Source organism: Myodes glareolus, chromosome 6 (assembly GCF_982192425.1).
Source record: "Myodes glareolus chromosome 6, mMyoGla1.1, whole genome shotgun sequence".
In the NCBI taxonomy this organism is placed as follows: Eukaryota; Metazoa; Chordata; class Mammalia; order Rodentia; family Cricetidae; genus Myodes; species Myodes glareolus.
The window spans coordinates 27,929,750-27,949,148 of NC_142031.1; the positions used below are offsets into that span (position 1 = coordinate 27,929,750).

Sequence of the window (19,399 nt, forward strand, 5' to 3'; positions counted from 1 at the left end):
TTGGTGATTGAACACCAGAAATGGAGGGAAACCATTATTGTGGTTGTAGAGATTACTATCGACATCCTTAATTTATTATATCCTATATTAATATAGTTGCCTGATATTTAAAGATTTTTCAGCTCATGAGAAGTATTCACTTGTAATCTTCCAGGCTTGCACTGACTTCCTGAAAGTATTGGTAATCTGTGAAGATTTGGAGATAGGTTTGTACAGTCAGTAGAATTCATCAATGAAATTGTCATAGATGGGAGTTTTTATTACTGGTTCAACTTATTTAATGCATATGATCGTACACAGATTTTTTTTCTGTTGTCAGTTTTGAAAAAATACTTTTTAAAAATTTTGTCTTATTTTAAGTTGTCATGGTGATAAACTGTTGTGGTATTAGGTTTTTGATTTCTGATATTGGTAATCTGATCATTCTTGTTAAAACTTTTAAAATATGAGTTTTGGTAAGCCTCTGTATTGTGTTTTTTCACTTTTGTTAATTTCTTTTATCTTTTATTTTGCATATTAATTTGTTTTTCTACCTTCTTGAAAGTAAATGTTTATTTTTAATGCATTCATCCTTTTTAGTTAATTTTTAGCTTTTTTTCTAATATGTTTATAGAGAGTTTTTATGTAGTTTTCAGTTTTTTTTCCTTGTCCCATTGACTAGTGCTGTGTATTTCTTAACTGCATTGTGGCCACGGTGATTACTTTTAATGGTTTCACTATATTTAGGCATTCAGAATTGCTTAGTGATATTTTTATTTTGACCAATGTGTGGTTGAAAGATGTGTGTTCTGCTGTTGCTGTGTGGGTGGAGAACAATGTGGTATAGCTGGTCAGGTGTGCTGTTGAATCTTTCCTTTTTCTGTGTTTGGCTGCTTGTTAATCAGATGAGAGAGGAGCATCTTACATGGTAACCTGCAGTCACACTTTCAGGTATGGGTTTCTTATGTTTCTCCTTTCTTTTGATTTTATTTTTAATTTTTTTGGAGTAAGTTCTTCTACTTTGTCATTTGGGAAGGAGTTACTGACCTGCCCCATCGCTTAATATGGCACATTCCTATTTCCTAAACGCTCTCCTGTGTGACAACAGTGAAAGCATCCAGGTCAGGAAATTGGTATTGCTTCATTACAGGTGTCTATTTCTCCTAGTGTCTTTTATAGCAAAGCAAACATTTCAGGATTGCATATTGTATTAGTTATTATACATGTTTTATATTTTTCCTTTGAAGTTGTTTCTTCAGTGGTTTCTTTTGTTTTTGAGTATTTTGAGACAGGGCCTCTCTAAATAATAGCACAGGCTGACCTGAAACTGACTACGAAGACCAGGCTGGCCTGGGACACACAGAGATCTGTCTGCCTCTGCCTCCCCAGTGTTGGGATTAAAGGCCTGCTCTACCACATCCAGCTTTGGTACTTTCTTGATGTTCATAACCTTGACACTTTGAAGATTTTATGAAACAATTATTTTGTGAAAAGTTTGAGTTTTATGATGATTGCATGTCTGTAATTATGTCACACAAATTATATTGACCTACTTTATTACATCCTGTCACGTTGCACAGTTTTGATTTGTCCCAAGGTTGGAAACCATCACTTTAATTGCTTAGTAAGGTTGTGGTATTTACATGTTACCATTGGAAAGTTACTCTTTCCTCCTATGTAACTGAATATTTTACGTGAGTTATTTTGAAATTATGTAAATACTGTTTAGCAAATTTAGTTTATTATTTATACCTATACCGAATCATGCTTTCTTACTGAGTGGTTTATAATTTACTATTTTTATTTTTATTTCCTTCTGCTTTTATTTCGAGACAAGTGTTGTTCTGACTGTTCTAGAGTTTACTGTGTAGACCGCGCTGGTCTTTAGCCCATAGAGATCTCTCTGCCTCTGCCTCCAGAGAGCTGGAATTAGAGGTGTGCACCACTACTCCTGGCCCGTTTTTGTTCTTGGTATAGAATCTTTGTAGTTCAGGCCAGTTCAAACTTGTAATCATAGTGCCTCACATATTGGGGTGACAGTTGTGCCATGAGCTCTGGCCATTGCTGCTGTTTTGCTTTTTCATTTTTATTCAAAATATACACAGACTATCAGATAAGCACAAAATAAGTCAAGAAAACGGAATGTGGTGGCCCAGGCCTATAATTCTAGCATTCAAGAGTCCAAGTAGGATTGTCATGAATTCCAAGCCAATTTGGTTTGTGTACTGAGTTACAGAGTAAAACTCTTTGAAAGAAACCAAAATAAATAGTAACTAGATTAAAAAAAAAGTTCTGAACTGTCCTAAGTATCTATTACTCAGTTTTCGTGCTGGTAGTATCTTACATAATTGAAGAGTATTATTAAAACCAATAAATTGACTTAACCAAGATACATTTATCAGACTACAAACCTTAACCAGATCTTGCCTTTAAAAAAAAAGTCCTCAGTGTTTTGTTTTGTTTAAGGTATATGTGTTTAAATCTATGAAATTTGTTGACATGTACAGATTTCTGTAACTACCATCTACGTGCTCCAGAAGTGAAAATGTGGTTCCCTGTGCTGCCACTCCATGTTCCTTCTCTCCCCTCCCAGTCCTCCTTAGCTCTGTCAGGTGACCCGTTTCCTGTGACTGCTATTCAGTAGCTGTTCTCTCTCTTTCTCCCTTCTTCTTTTCCTGTTCTTAATGTCTGAGGTCAAACTAAAAGCCTTGGTCATTCTAAGCAAGCACTTTACCAGTGAACCAGTGACCAACACTCCCCAGGTTTCTTTTAACAAAAATTAACAATACTGTGTTCTATTTAAACTAATACATCTCAAATATTTTAACGTGCTATCAATAAAGTTATCTCTTTACATGCAGTCTCAAATAGGCTTACGACCTCAGGTGACTTTTGTTTAAATATTTTTATTTATTGTGTGTGAATGTTTTGTATACATGTATGTCTGTTTGCCACATGTATGCCGGTGCTTGGGAAGGTAGAAGAGGACTTTGGATCCCCGGAACAGGAGGTACAGGTGGTTTGGGGCTACCATGTGGATGCTGGGAATTGAACCTTGGTATTTTGCAAAAATAGCTAGGCTCTTAACCATTAAACCGTCTTTCCAGCCCTGACTTCAGATGATTTTTAGTGTTCCTAATCATGTGCAAACAGTGCTCCCCCTCCTTTCATAGTGATAGAAATCAAACCCAGGGCCATGTGCTAGGCAAGTGTTCCACCACTGAGCTGCACTCGAGTCCTTACTTAATTGTTAATGACACCTAAAATAATTCTGCAGTCTCTGCTTTCAGCCTCTCTAGGCAGCATGGCTCAGCTTGTATTGTCCTTTGGAATGGCAGCACAGGTAACCGCTCTTGAATCTATATAAATGCTTCTAGCAGTTTAGCTATGATTTTAAAACAGAGGTCTTTATTACTCCAGTGAGCTAGTTGCACACATCTGTTACATAATGAATTGAACTTAATTGGTCAGGTCTCCTTTTCTGAAAGTCAGACCTTTGTCTATCATCTGTACCCGCAAGACAGGAGATAATTGAGAGTCTGCTTCCCTACCGCCTTTTCCTTCCTTTGAGTTTTCTATGGAGTAGGAGAGAACACATTTGTAGAGAGACAGAGATGGCCAGATTGAAACTTCATCTCTAGTATGGTTTGTGCTTTCCCTTTTCTGATCAGTCAACTGCTGTACAACTACCTGTCATTTTTCTGTCAGCCTTTCCCTCACTCAGTACTTGAATGTTGCTTCTACATTGTGGTTACCGTCCAGTGAACACACTCTTCTTGTCCCGTTTGGGCTTTCATTGATCATATTAGACTACCTTTCAGCTCGCATACCACCCCATGGTGTCCCTAAAATAGTTTTGTCTCCTCAGAGTGACTCCCTACGAGGTTTTGAATCCCAATTCTTGACTATTATTCTTCATGTAATGTCTCCTTCATTTTGCCCAGGCTTGTGACATTGCATGTTAGACTCCCCTTTATTTAGCCATCTTCGTCCTGTTCAGAATCTGGCTCCAGATGCTAGGCTACCTCAAATCGACATCTTCATTGTGATTTCTGAATTCTAAGTCAAGCTATCTCCCAACCTGTTTAGACCGTGGCACCACCATGGTCCGTCAATCGTGTTTGGCGTTTTATTTCCCAAGCCATCCTGTATGTAAAATATTTTCCTTAATTTCTCTAGATCTACCACTGTGTACACACACACACACTAACCCATTTCTAAGCTTGATCTTAACCAAAAGGCTTAGAAACAACCAAGTCATTTCTTGTATGCACTGACATCACATTATCAGGCTGTCCCGCTCTCTTTGGAAGCCCCTCAGCTCCTCAGTCAGGTCCTGTTAAAGCCTGAGGACCACGTCTCCATAGGGGTTCTCCTCTGGCCCTGCTTGGCTTCTCCTACCCTGTGCTAGACTTCTCCTTTACACCTATCTTCCTCACCCTGTGGTGCTCTTGGCATTTTGTTGTAGGCATTTATCACCCCACGCCTTGCTGGTGGTCACATTGTTCTAATCACCCAATGACCTTAATAATCAGAAAAGGAAAGGTGAAGGGAAGGGAAGAGGAAGCTGTATTTGATTATATATGCCTAGTATATCTTTTCCCTTTCTTTCACCTTATTCCTACCAATGACCATATATCACTGTATATCACGGTACACCAACCATGGTGCCACACATCTATTATCCCAGCATAAGGAGGTAGAGGCAGGAAGATCAGAAGTTCAAGACCAAACTCAGTGACATAAATAAATTCAAACCAAAGAAAAGAAGCTTGTCACTTCTGAGTAGCATGTAGTTGAATGTCACTCATTTAAATCTCTGCTACTTTTTATCTGTTAATTGGTGTTTGGTTCGTTTTGACTTCATATGGCTGAGGTAGTTATTACTATTTGTTTTTCCTTATCTGTCTTTATTTTTCTTCCACATTTTCTCCTCTACTGGCTTTCTGTCATATGCCTTTCCTATTATTCTAATATTTGTTAACTGTAAAGATTATATTTCCTGGGATTGGGAAGATGGCTCAGCAGTTAGAGAAATGATTGTTCTAAAAATCCCAGATTCAAATCCCAGTACCTATGCGGCAGCTCAGAACCATCTATAACTTCAGTCTCAGGGACTCTAATGTCCTCTTCTGGCCTCCACAGTAGCTACATTCATATGCACATACATGCGTGCAGGCAAAACACCCAAACAAACAAAATGAAATATTTTCTTGACTTTATAATTTACCTTGGGTTAGTACTCTTCAGTGTACACACTATCCACTTCTGTGTATGCTTTTGTTCTCGTACATATCTGTTCTACCAGACTTTTACTCTTTTGAACGGATAACACTTCTTATGGGCTTGTGTGTATTATGTATAATATAAAACAATATAAGTATATGCAGCCAATGTAGATTTTTATGTGCATATATATAAAATTACACACATTTTTTGAAATCCTCTTCATTTATACCATTCCGAATAGTGTTGGATCATTTTACTTTAACTTAAAAGATTTTCTGCAGACCAGGTGGTGGTGGTGGTGCACACCTTTAATCTCAGCACTCAGGAGGCAGAGACAGAGGCAGAGGCAGACAGATCTCTGTGAGTTTGAGGCCAGCCTGGTCTATGGAAAGTGTTTCAGGACAGCAAGGATGGTTACACTGGGAAATCCTGTAAGATTTTCTGTAGTATTTCCTGAGGCTGTGTTTCATTTGTGAATATTTGTTGGTACATATTTTCCTTTGTGTGTGTGTGACTGAGTATTGCTGTGTAGCCCAGCCTGGCCTCTAACTGGCAGTCCTGCAGTCTTTGCTTCTCAAGTGCTGGAATTAAGAGTTTGTTGTGTCATGTTTCTAATTGGCCTAGTTTTTATTGGTAGGTTTAAAGTATTTGTTTCACTTGATTATAGAATTAAATTTGTATTTTAGCATCTTAAAAGGATCCATTGTCTTTGTTGAAAAGTCAATGTCATTTTAGGTTTTTTTTGTTGTTGTTTTGTTTTTTGAGATAGTGTTTCTCCACATAGTGTTAACTGTCCTAGAACTCACGATGTAGACTAGGCTGGCCTGGAAACTCAGCGTCCCTTGCCTCTGGTATAAAGTGCTTTGTGCCACCACTCCTAGTTTAGGGTGGCCTTTTTTTTGTTGTTTGTCTAGACTTACTTTTATTATTTATTATGTGTAAGTGTGTATGTGTCTGTGTGTAGGTATATGCATGTAACTGCAGTTGACCACTGAGGTCAGGTGAGTCAGATTCCCCAGGAGGTGGTCTTAAAGTGATTGTGAGACATCTGATTTGGGTGCTGAGAATTGAATTCAGGTCCTTTGTAAGAACATTGTATGCTCTTAACTGCTGAGCCATCGCTCTAGTTTTTGCTGCTCTGATAATACGTGTGTGTGTGTGTGTGTAATGTTTTTGTTATTTCTTTGCTTTTTAATTCATTTGTAGTCACTGAATTTTTTAACTTAAATTAATGTCTTAATAGATTGATAGCTGTTTTGGAGAATTCTTACCTATTTATTCTGTTGTTGTTGCTGGTGTTTTGAAGCAGGGTCTCATGACGTAGAACTTACTGTACAATGGATGATAACTGTGAATTTCTGATTTTCCTACCTCCACTTTCTAAGTGCTGTGATTATAGGTTTTGTCATCATATCCAGACTACATTAACTCTTATGTATTGTTTTTTACAATATCTTTTCCTCTGGGATTATATTTATATGTATACTACTTTATAGAACTTTATCCATTGAGTTTCTTACCCTGTCATGTGTTCATTCCGTTCTTTTTCTTTTTGCTGTAATGGTTTTTTTTATGGACTTTTCCTGAGTTTTCTATAGTAGTCTCGTTGTCTATGGGGTCTGATATAGGATGGCTGAAACTGTAGGTAGTCTTAACACCTTTATATACTGTGAACCCTATAAATATTTGCCAGTAGCATAGTTTAATTTATAGAGCACAGTAAGATTAGTAACTATTAATCAAGTTGCAATATGTATCTTACTGTCTATACTATTTTCAGACTTCAGTTGACTGCAGGTAGCCAGTTATAGGAAAGGAAGATGCAAATGCTTAATCATTTAAAAACCTATCTATGCTGATCTAGAAGGGACCCAACATCTGAATCCCTGTAACATGAGGGCCTGCTTGTTGGGATTTTTGTCCTGCCTGGTTCCCACAGCTGGTAAGCCCCAAAGAAAATCACACAGAGAGTCTACATTAATGATAAACTGATTGGCCCATTAGCTCAGGCCTCGTATTAGCTCTTATAACTTACATTAATTAACCCATTATTCTTATCTATGTTAGCCACATGGCTCGGCACCTTTTTTAGTGTGGCAGGACTGCGGAAGAACTTTCTTCTTCCCATAATACTCCTGTTCTCATTTCCCTGCCTCTACTTCCTGTCCGGCTACTGGCCAGTCGGCATTTATTTAAAACATAATTGACAGAACACAGAATTGTCCCCCACCAAATCCCTTTTGAATCAGGTTTGGTTTTTATATTTGTTTAATTTGTTTGATTTGTCTCAAGTTTTGGGTAATTTTTATACTCCATAAATTTTTAGTTCTTATTGTGAAAGTCTCAGTTTCATCTTCAAAGTCTTTGAACTGAGCCCTTACAGAGCTTGCTTTGCTCCATTTGTACCTTCTCCAGGGGAACTTCGTCTCACAAGGACTCTTAAGTTTCAGAGTGCTCTTTTGACTTTTGATTTCGAGTCTGGTGGATTTTTAATTCCTTACCTTCAATGTTCCTGTTGTAGACAGCTTCAGAATCCTCATTTCCTTTGGGGAGAGACCTTCAGTGTGCTTTTCAACAATTCCTTTGTCCAATGATGTGACTTACTTAAAAAGTCTGGTGACTATGTTTTAGATTTTAATCCAATGTCTTGGCTCAAAATTGTCTAATTGAGAACTCAGCTTGTCATGTTGCTCTATCACACCAACCCACTTGTTTTTGGGAACACTCTCATGATCTTGTATTTTTTTAAATTTTCTTTTAAAGATTTATTTATTATGTATACAGTGTTCTGCCTTTGTATGTCTGCAGGCCGGAAGAGGACACTAGATCTCATTACAGATGGTTGTAAGCCATCATGTGGGTGCTGGAAATTGAACTCAGGTCCTCTGGGAGAGCAACCAGTGCTCTTAACCTCTGAGCCATCTCTCCAGCCCATGATCTTGTATTTTTAAGAGTGTGTGTCTACCTTTACCAGGTCTCTGCCTGGAGTGCCAGGATGCCTCTCTCTAGAGTATTAGTTGATATTTTCTGATTGTTTCCATAACTCTGACTCCTTTAAGCCATGATTTTTGCAAATTTATTAAAATTTGTTTGTTTCAATAGGATTAATGATCTGCTACTGATTGAAACTTAGAATCTTTTTTTAGGTCATCCTTAACTTCTTCCTACATTGATAGAGTTCTTTTTTTTTTTTTTTAAATATGGAACACTTCACGAATTTGCGTGTCATCCTTGCGCAGGGGCCATGCTAATCTTCTCTGTATCGTTCCAATTTTAGTATATGTGCTGCCGAAGCGAGCACCATTGATAGAGTTCTTATATCTTTTATTATACTCGTTAGATATTTGATATTTTTATAGTATCATGTATGATATTTCTATATTTTAAATTTATAACTTTTTGATATGCAGAATTTTGATGGATTTTAAATCTTGTATCCGCCAACTTTAAGTCACTTATTCCAAGGCTATATAGGGTTTTTTGGGGGGAGGGGGTTATTTGTATACATAATATCTAGTATCAAAGAAATGACTTCTTCCTTTCTGACTTATTTACTTTTTTTCTATTTTTCAGCCTTGATTATGTTGAATAGGAATGTTAACAATCTTATTTTGTTCCTATATACATTGAGTATTCCCAACATCTCATTATTAAAATAGGACGGTTGCTCAGAGATTTTGGCAGTGGGCAAATGAGCAGTTTTTGAAAGATTTAGTTGAAAGAGTCCATTTCACTCTAGTCAAGAAATAACAGCAAATTCTGGCAAGAATAAAGGTGGAAAGGAACTCTTGTACAGCGTTGGTGGGAATAGAAATTTTAAGACAATTGCTGTGGAAGGTAGTGTGACAATTCCTCAAAAACTAAAACTGTAATAACCATATGATCCAAGTCTCCTAGTTCTGGGAGTGAGGAATCTTAGTCAGTTTGCCATAAAGGCAGCTGCATATTGTGCTGACTGTTGCACTCTCTACAATAGTCAGGTCACGAGATCAGACTAGATATCTATGAAGAGATAAATGAATAAAGAAAATATGCTATGAACAATGGAGTTTTGTTCAACCATAAAGAAAAATGAAGTTATTTCATTTGCAGGAAAATGAATAGTGGCAGAGATCATTAAGTTAAGCTTGAAAGAAGCCAGAGTCAGAATCACAAATATCACAGATAACTTTCTCTTATACACAGGCTCTAGATTTTAAAGCAATATATACGTTAGGAAAACTAGATGCTGTAATGATTTTTTAAAAGAACTTCTAAGTGATGAAATTTCTAAGCAATGTCTTGAGGGTGGAGCTTGTTTTTTTTCTTAGATGTTGGTTATACAACTCAAGAAAAATGATTTTTTTAGAAGTGTTAATTCATTTGACTTTATTATTATTTTGTATATGTGTAGAGTAATAACTGGATCATTAACAGCTTAACTAGAAATAGCTATTCCCTCATTCAGCAACCTTTAATAACTCCTCAAGGGGTGGGCCTTTCATGAGTAAGTGTTACAGCTCTGAAGGGAAAACTATCCCAACAAAAGTGTTGCAGCTCTGTTCCAGAGGGGATTGTGTCCCCAGCAAAACTTTACATCCTTCCTCCGGGAAAAGTTTCCCTAATGCAAGTGTAACAACTCTGCTCCACCAGGGGAGGTTTTCCCAGCGAAGTTGGCCCAACTCTGCTGTGCTCCAAAGAAATGTTCCAGCTCTGCTCAGCTTCCCCAGAGTCTAACATGTTGCTCCAGCAGAGCAAAGTTTCCCCAGCCAGAGTGTTACAGTTGTGCTCTCTTCCTGCTCCACTCTTCTCCACTTTGGTGAGAGCTCTTAAGCTCTGCTCTGCTAAGGGAGTTTCCCAGCAGAAACATAGCAGTTCTGCTGTGCTCTGGGAAGAGCCATTATAGCTCTACTCTGCTCCAGTAGGGGGAAAAAGTAGTTACAACAAACCCCATTCAAGAGATTTATTGGGAGAGAGGAATCCAGGAGAGTGGCTGCCCCAAACTGCACAGGTATGGAGCTTATATAAGGTTTCATAGGGGTGGAGCTTTTGGAGGTGGAGATTTTCGTGGTGGAATTTGGTAGGATCTTAATTCCTGAGCATGTGAGGATTTTGTGCTCAGGAATTGATTGATTGCGTGCTCTGGGACTGGTTGGATTTCAGTTCCTGAATTAGATAGGGGCAGGTGTGTTTGCTTGACTCTGATAGGGCTAGTGGTGTTCTTCCACTGGTGCTTTTTCCCTGCAGTGCACCTTCTCTCTGTTTACGCTGGAATATTGATAGGCTAGAACCTGCCTGCACAGGTCTTGTGTGGGTGCCACAGCTGCTGTGAGTTCACGATCACAATGGCCATGTATGTCCAAAAGATATTGTTTCAGAGCAGCCCCTTCCTCCCTGCCCACCTCTTCTTTTCACCACCTCTTTTGCATGAAGGAAATGATTTAAAGATGTAGTTAATAAGAAAAGAAGTGGAGATTTAAAATTTGGAAAATATTTAGCATTTCTGTATTATAAAAATGTGATACTGTGTTTGGCAGAGAGCACCAGTAGTATGACCAAGTGGCCATATGATAAAATAAGTATGGATTAACCAGGTCAGTTCACTAAGAATATTAAAGACTATATCCAAAGGCATTTCAGGTTCTGTTGGTGCCACTCCCACTGATGAGCCAGAGTGCAGGACCTTGGGGACATAATTTCAAAGGAGTCATTTCAGGTTCCTGTGAATCTTCTGTGTTCACTCACAGTGCTGCCCCACTTCTGTTTCATACCCTGTCTCTGCATCTCTTGGTCCTCTCAGGTGTGACCACACCATGAGGCGCCCCGTGGGCATTGTCTGCCAGAGTCATGGAGACTGGAGGACTGCTTCTGAGATTCAAGATTTAGGACTTGCTTGGCACCTTTTTCTCCTTTTCCTTTTTGCAATGAGTGTTATATACTAGTCCTACCATTGTATTTTAAGGTATGATTTTTGTTACTGGTTCTCAGTTGGAGAACATTTTGTTTTCAGATACATTGAACATTGAATCTGCCTCTGATGTAGATGGTGTTAGATGACACACTGAACTTCCGAGTTGTTGCTGCAATGAGTTAAGATTAGGGATGGAATGAATGTATTTTGCACGTAAGGACATGAATTTTGGGAACCAGGAGCAGAATACTATGTTCTGAATACTTAGTCTCTCCAAAATTCACGTTAAAATCTAATCCCCATTATTATGGTATTTGGTGATAGGACCTCAAAGAAGCTTTTAGATTGTGAGAGTGAGTACCTCATTAATGAGATTAATGCCTTTGTCAAACGATCCCCCCACTGCTTCAGTCTTGGCTTTCTCAGGCTCCAGAGTGGTGATCAGTGAATTCTGTTTAAAGGCTACATAGCCTGTAGCTTTTTCTTACGACAATGCAAATGTCTCCTCACCTTTCGCAGTGAAATTCACCCTTAAGTCAGACATTATACTCATAAGTCATCACTATGGTGTCAGCTTTGACCAGGTTTTGGCCGGTTTTCTCACTTCTTAGTCTGTATTCTTTGAAATATAGCCACTAAGTCCAGCCTATACTAGGAGTTTGTGTTGGAGGTAAGCTTTACCTTCGTGGGTGAGAGGTATCTGCATATTCAATGGAATTCTTCAAAAGTAAAACTGTCCTTTCTTCCTTCATGTTTGTTATTCAGTCATTTGCTTTTTTTTTTTTTAATTCAAGTATCCGAAAACACTCTTTCCACCACTTCCTCCCCTCCTCCCAATACCCTCCTGCTCCCCCCACTCCACCCACTCCCTCTCCTTCTCCCTCACCATTCCCAAGAGCAGTCAGGGTTTCCTGTCCTGTGGGGAATCCAAGTTCCTCCCCCCTCCCTCCGGGTCCAGGAAGGTGAGCATCCAAACAGGCCAGGATCCCAAAAAGCCAGTCCATGCAGATGAAACAAGACCCAGTGCCATTGTCAATAGCTTCTCAGTCTTCATTTGGACTTCGGGGACCCACGTCAGCCACATTCAGAGAATCCGGTTTGATCAAATGCTCGTTCAGTCCCAGTTCAGCTGGCCTTGGTGAGCTCTCATTCGATCAGTCCACTTGTATCAGTGGGTGAACGCACTCTTCGCGGTCCTGACTTCCAGTGCTCCAATGTGGGTCTCCGTCTCTATCTCCATCCATCGTCGGATGAAGGCCCCCTCTGATTTTGCTTTCCTTGCTCATGTTCTCCCTCTTTCTGCTTCTCATTTGGACCTAGGGAGTTAAGTCCAGTGTTCCAATATGTGTCTCTGTCTCTATCTCCATCCATCGCCATATGAAGGTTCTGTGGTGATATGCAAAATATTCGTCAGTATGGTTATGGGCCAAGGCCAGTTCAGGCACCCTCTCCTCTGTTGCCCAGAGTACAATCTGGGGACCTCTCCTTGGGCCTGGGAACCCCTCCAGAATCAAGTCTCTTGCAAACCCTAAAATGGCTCCCTTAGTTGAGATATAAACTTCCCTGCTCCCAGAACCATCCTTCCTCCCTCCCCCCCTCTCATTCCCCCAAGCCATCCCCAATCCTCCCCCTCTCCCCTCTCCCTAACCATCTTCCCCTACTTCCACCCCCCCACCCCCCATGCACCCGAGTTTGCCTGGCATTCTTGCCTAGTTCTAATATCCAGGAGGATAACTATATGATTTTCTTCAGGTTCACCAACTTATTTAGCTTCTCTAGGATCACAAATTATAGACTCACAGACCTTTAACTATGGCTAGAATCCACTTATGAGTGAGTACATACCATATTCCTCTTTTTGGGTCTGGGTTACCTGACTCAGTAAAGCGTTTACTATTTCCGTCCATTTGCATGCAAAATTCAAGATGTCATTGTTTTTTACCGCTGAGTAGAACTCTAATGTGCATATGTTCCACACCTTTTTTAACCATTCTTCTATTGAGGGGCACCTAGGTTGTTTCCATGTTCTGGCTATTACAAATAGTGCAGCTATGAACATAGTTGAACTCATTTGCTTTTTTTTTAAAAAAAAATTCTAAACATTTTTAAGCATTTAAAATTCTCAATAATCTTTATTACACACATACACCCTTTATAACTTCCTGTTCTACCATTGAAATATAAGACTTGGTTTCATGTTTATCTTTGTGTCCTCTGGGATTTAGTACAGTTTTAAAGTAATTGTCAAATTAAATATATATAAATGAATATATAATTTCAACTATAAAGTACTGTTTCTTCAGTCAAATTACATGATGGTATTATAAGTTAAGATTAAAAGTAGATTTTAGAATAAATAATAAGAAACATGCTTGATCACTTTTTACTATGTATCAAAATGAGGAATACTGTAAAAATGGGTTATTACATGTGAGATTACTATATTTACAAATACCTAATTACTTAAATATTTTTTACCAAAGATATGAGCTGTTTTGCCTTCTTTTTTTTTTTTTTTTCCCTTCCCCATTAGTTCACAAGAACAGAGTAAGGCTCCCTTTCCTACATCCTCCGGAAAGTTATCATCTGATGCAGTCACTCAGATAACAACAGAAAGTCCAGAAAAGACCACGTTTTCTTCTGAAATTTTTATTAATGTTGATAATTATGGACAGGAAACTTTGGGCTCCATGGTTAAAAAGTCACTCAAGTTTGCCCCATCATCTTCGATGCAAGAAATCACATCTTCTCTTGGCAAAGACAGTAAGGGACTATAACTGAGTTTTACATCATAACCATCCCTTTTATGTGTAATTGTCTTTGAAATGATTTCTCGTCATTAAACCTCATTTTGCTACAAAGTTAATATATTCAGTTTTTGTTTGCATACCTGTGAAAAGAATAGGATTTCCATCTTAATTTTGAAGGCGTTAACAAGAGTATGTTGCAATTCATGCTGTTTATGGCTGGCTGACATTGTCCTATGATTTTTGTAAAAATACTATTAGTATGTAAGAACTGTTTTTAGGGCAGGCATTTGGCTCATAGTGATATGATATATGAGACTTTATAGTGCACAGTGATGATGTATTTCTTGCTTGTGAAACAGTCACTGGTTCCTCGGGTTGAACATTAATCCTACTGTATGGAAATGTGAATATATGTGTGCACATGTGCTCATGCACCCTCATATGTGTAAACATGAACACATACATACACAAATGAAAAAAATATTTTCATGGATGCTAGTGGATGTAGCTCAATGATAATGTGTATGCCTACCTAACATGCACCAGGTCCTAGACCAGTCTGTAGTATTAACAAATATATATAAATTCACACATATTCTTACACACAGGTATGTGTTATTTTCTTTTGTTTAAAATAAAAACATTGGGGGCTGGAGAGATAGCTCAGTGGTTAAGAGCATTGCCTGCTCTTCCAAAGGTCCTGAGTTCAATTCCCAGCAACCACATAGTGGCTCACAGCTATCTGTAATGAGGTCTGGTTCCCTCTTCTGACTTGCTGGCATACATGCAGACAGAATATTATATACATAATAAATAAATAGATATAAAAAAAAACATTGTCTTTCTGTCTCAGGCTTGTGAGCCAGTTGGAGTTTGGCAGAGTTAGGTTTCAGGTGGCAAAAGTAGTTTTGGTGTGCCTCCAAATGCCTGTTTCTGAGATTCAGGCTATGGGACAATTGCAGTCTTGCCAGGAATATGTTGCCTTTATGATGGTGGCAGAAACACAAGAGGAGAGACTCAACTGTGAAAAAATTTTAAACCTACATTTATATCAGAGTTCTCTATGTATGAATAGGCTAAAAATTAATATTCTATTCTTATAAAACAGAAGAACTGAACTCTAACTTTTTATTTTGCAATAACGAATGTGTAAAAAGAAGAAAAACAGCCGGGCGTGGTGGCGCACGCCTGTAGTCCCAGCTACTCGGGAGGCTGAGACAGGAGGATCGCTTGAGTCCAGGAGTTCTGGGCTGTAGTGCGCTATGCCGATCGGGTGTCCGCACTAAGTTCGCATCAATATGGTGACCTCCCGGGAGCGGGGGACCACCAGGTTGCCTAAGGAGGGGTGAACCGGCCCAGGTCGGAAACGGAGCAGGTCAAAACTCCCGTGCTGATCAGTAGTGGGATCGCGCCTGTGAATAGCCACTGCACTCCAGCCTGGGCAACATAGCGAGACCCCGTCTCTGTAAAAAAAATTTATATAAAAATATTTTAAAAAATTAAAAAAAAAGAAAATAGAAAGAAAGAAAAAAAAAAGAAGAAAAACATAGAATCTAATTAAACTTATCTTTAAATAGTCATACCTTGTCCGTTTTTACATCTTATATTTTCTTAATGTTCAAAATCATATTTTTATAATAACTTTATTTTGAAATTGTTATAGAAAATGTGAAGTAGACTTATTTTCTTATGTCTGTAGGAGTAAAGTAAGCAGGGGCTTGGATTTTGTGTAAGATAAACTGCTTTATAGTTAGAACTATCTACTTATGGAATAAATTGCTGAAAAGGCACCCCCTCATCCTGGTTAAGCCTCATCTTGGTTTGATTTCCTTCCTATTCCTAATCCTTCACAATATGTGTTACACTTAATGTGAACACTTCCTGGCAGGTATAAGGTACTTGGCATGTATTAGAGTCAGTGTTACTTTCTTACTAACGGTTCTGATCTTTACTCCTCAGCCCAGCCTGTACTGTTGCCATATAAGCCATCGGGAAGTTCAGAGATGTACTATGTTCCACAATTAAAAGCAGTTCCTTCAGATCCGGATACCAAATCAGATACCACTGTTGAGAGCTCACATTCAGGTATTATGCAAAATATTATTCAAGATTTTATTTTCAGAAATAGAGTGTATTGACTGGTTGATTGTGAAACCTTTTAGAGAAATATTGAGGTTTTGATGCCTCAACCTTTGGTTGATTCATAAGTGAGTTGTTTAATTTATAAATGAGTTATTTGTGTAAGAAAAAAAGAGAAGGCTAAAACCGAGTTGACAACTACCTGGGTTGATGTCAAAGTCCCTTTAGATTGAGCATAGAGCCCAAAGACATGAAGACTTCATACATGGATTAGCCCGCCACTGTGTAAATTGAGTAGAAACGGGAGTGGCCATACACAGTCAAGTGTAGTCTTTATAGTCTTGGTTCAGAAATTACTAAACACAGTGGGAGTAGAATCTAACTTTAACAGTTGCTATATTGTATTATTTAAATGTCCAAGTTTGCAGCTAAAAATATTAAGGAAAAACACAAGATACAGTATGTTCCATACAAAGAAAAAAAAGTGCCTGAGGAATTCCAGATGTTGGCCTTACTAGACAAATACTAAACTAGTTAAAACATGTTCAGTGATCTATCTTAAATGGCTTTTTGAGAACTAAGGCCTTACCAGATAAATAACATTATAAGGAGATAGAAATTATAAGAAGGGGCCATATTATAATTCTGGACTTAAAAAGCACAGAAGGAAAAATTAATTTGCTAGAGGAGCTCAACAGAAGACGATCAGGCAGAAGAAACAGTGAATCTAAAGATAGGTCCATTGAGATGACTTTGTCAAAAGACAAAAAGAGAAAAAGGAACAAATACCAGAGTTCTGTGGGACACCATTAAGTTGCCACAAAGGCAGGAGCAAAAGTGTAAGATTAATGATGTGCCTTCCCAGTGAGAAACACTGTATACTTAGAGGTGAAAGAAAAACATTTTATTAAAGCAGCTGCTGACTGGGGGCTAAGATCCAAATAAGAGTTGGCATTGAACAGAAGACTTTACTTCAATCATTCAATGTGCACTTCAGGCTTATGCATTCCCCAAACAGTCATGCTTAAATTTCTTTTGGGTCCCTCCCCCAGGTTATGCTTAGAACAGTTTGAACACAGATAAGAGACTATAAATCTGGCCATGTAGGCAGATAGATTTACACAGCAAAGTTATTACATATTGCCAGAATTATTTTAAGTACATCAGTGTTCTTTTTGAGCAGTTGTTTCCCAGTGTCATCCTGCCCACCTGGAAGAATTGTGTCTTTGCTGATAAGAGCACAGGATACTTCATGGCCGACCTGGAATTAATGATGGCTGTGATCCTATACTTCCTTTTTTTGAGCTTCCCTTTAGAGCAATGGTTCTTAACCTTCCTAATACTATGACCCTTTAATATAATTCCTCATGTTGTGGTGACTCCCTGACCATAAAACTATTTCATTGCTACTTCATAACTGTAATTTTGCTACTGTTATAAATAATATAAATATTATAAATATCTTATATTTCAGATATCTGATATGCAGCCCCCATGAAAGGTCATTCAAATTCCCAGGGGTTGCAACCCACAGGGTGCTCTATGTAGGGAGCCACTGCTCTATGTAGACTTGACTGGCCTAGAACTCACAGAGATCTGCCTGCCTCTGCCTCCTGAGTCAGTATTAAAGGTGTACACCACCATATCTGGCTTGCCTTTGCTGTATGGTTGTGAGCTGCCATGTGAGGCTTGATGATTAAAATAACATAGGCCAATGACATAAATAACAAAGAAGAAAAAGAAAAATAATTTGAAATGCTTGTGCACCAAAGAATATCCTATCAACAAAAAGATAATTCATAGAATACAAGGTTGTTTTGTTTTATAGAGTCTTAATATGCCTCTCTGGCTGGCCTGGAGCTCCCTATGCTGATGGCCTGATCTAAGACTCACAGAGATCCTCCTGCCTTTGCCTCCCTAGTGCTGGGATTAAAGGCATGTTCCACCAATATGGAACAAGAGAAAATATTTGCAAACCATATGTTTGTCTATAAGGAATTAATATCCAGACAAATGTGAAGAACTTATAATTCAACAACAAAAAACAAAATACTTAGATTTTTTTGCACTTCTTTTTTTTAAATTTATTATATATACAATATTCTGTCTGCATGTATGCCTGCAGGCCAGAAGAGGGCACCAGACCTCATTACAGATGGTTGTGAGCCACCATGTGGTTGCTGGGAATTGAACTCAGGACCTTTGGAAGAGCAGGCAATGCTCTTAACCGCTGTGCCATCTCTCCAGCCCCCAAAATACTTTGATGATTTATATATGCTCACGGAACCTAAATCTACATTAACGTACAAATACATGAAAAGATACTTTGTTTCAATCATCACAGGCAATTACAACCCAGAGCAATAACAGGTCACACATCACACTTGATAGAATCACTCCTAATTCCTTTAAACATAAAAGACTTGTCAATGAGGCTATGAAGAAATTGGAATCTTTGTGCTGATGGGACTGTAAATGGCCACTGTGGAAAGCATCATGGCAATTTTTCGGAACTCCAAACACAATTTTTTGAGCAATTCTGCTTCTGAATAATGAAAACAGTATTTTAAATAATCATCTGTGTATCCATGTTCATAGATGGTGTGAGAAGTCATTATTTATATGTGTTGCTTTTATTGGTTAATACATAAAGCTGTTTTGGCCAGTGGCTTAGCAGAATAGAGCTAGGCACGAAAACTAAACTGAATTCTGGGAGAAAGAAGGCAGAGTCAGTGAGAAGCCATGTAGCCACCCACAGGAGACAGATGTCAGAACCTTGCCAGTAAGCCACAGCCACGTGGCAATACACAGATTAATAGAAATGGGTTAATTTTAGATGTAAGAAACTAGCCAATAAGAAGATTGAACTAATAGGCCAAACAATGATTTAACTAATACAGTTTCTGTGTGATTATTTTGGGTCTGAGAAGCTGGGAATGAACGAGCAACCTCCAGCTACAGATTGGCCCACCAACATGTACCAGCTAAATCCACATAAAACCTGAGAAAACTCGAAAATGGAATTCTAAACACAAAAGAATTAAGCACAGCTTCTTGGTAACCAGCATTTTTTTAAAAAAAAAAGTACACTAAAGGGTTAAAGAGTAGACTCACAGATCACAGTCCTCTACATGAACAGGGAACAGAAACTGAATCCAGCAGCTGGAAGAAAGAGCAGGTAGGCATTTATAATATAAGAGGCCACGTCCAAGTGGGCTGGTATCTTAAAGGCTGCTGGCTGAAGGAGTTCCTACAGCACCTCCCTTTTGTTTAAATAAGAGAGTTCTACGCCTAATACAAACTATATACAATAAGAACAAATATCAAATAAAAATTAGAATTGCAATTAGCATAAACAATATGAAGCAAGAAACATATGCTAACTGTTTCAATAATTATCATATCATAAGGAGTCTGTCTTATAAAAAGCTTGGCCAGGTCATACGAGGAAAGTAACTACATCTATCTAGTC

The 19,399-nt window shown here is 38.4% G+C and overlaps 1 protein-coding gene and 2 non-coding genes across 8 annotated transcripts in view; 2 read left to right on the top strand and 1 right to left on the bottom strand.

Annotated features, from left to right (window-relative positions):
• Alms1 (ALMS1 centrosome and basal body associated protein) overlaps nucleotides 1–19,399 on the top strand; it is a 123,408-nt gene that overhangs the window by 56,341 nt on the left and 47,668 nt on the right. For all 6 annotated transcript variants that reach the window (XM_085690559.2, XM_085690558.2, XM_085690561.2 and 3 more), the window contains 2 exons: nucleotides 13,632–13,861; nucleotides 15,808–15,933. In XM_085690559.2, the coding sequence (XP_085546685.2) occupies nucleotides 13,632–13,861; nucleotides 15,808–15,933 (356 nt within the window). The remainder of the gene's footprint in view (nucleotides 1–13,631; nucleotides 13,862–15,807; nucleotides 15,934–19,399) is intronic.
• Nucleotides 8,403–8,509, bottom strand: LOC125388569 (U6 spliceosomal RNA). Its single transcript, XR_007228283.2, has one exon. It is a non-coding gene; the product is annotated as a U6 spliceosomal RNA (small nuclear RNA).
• On the top strand, nucleotides 15,016–15,314 carry LOC148121691 (signal recognition particle RNA). The gene has a single exon (XR_015738222.1).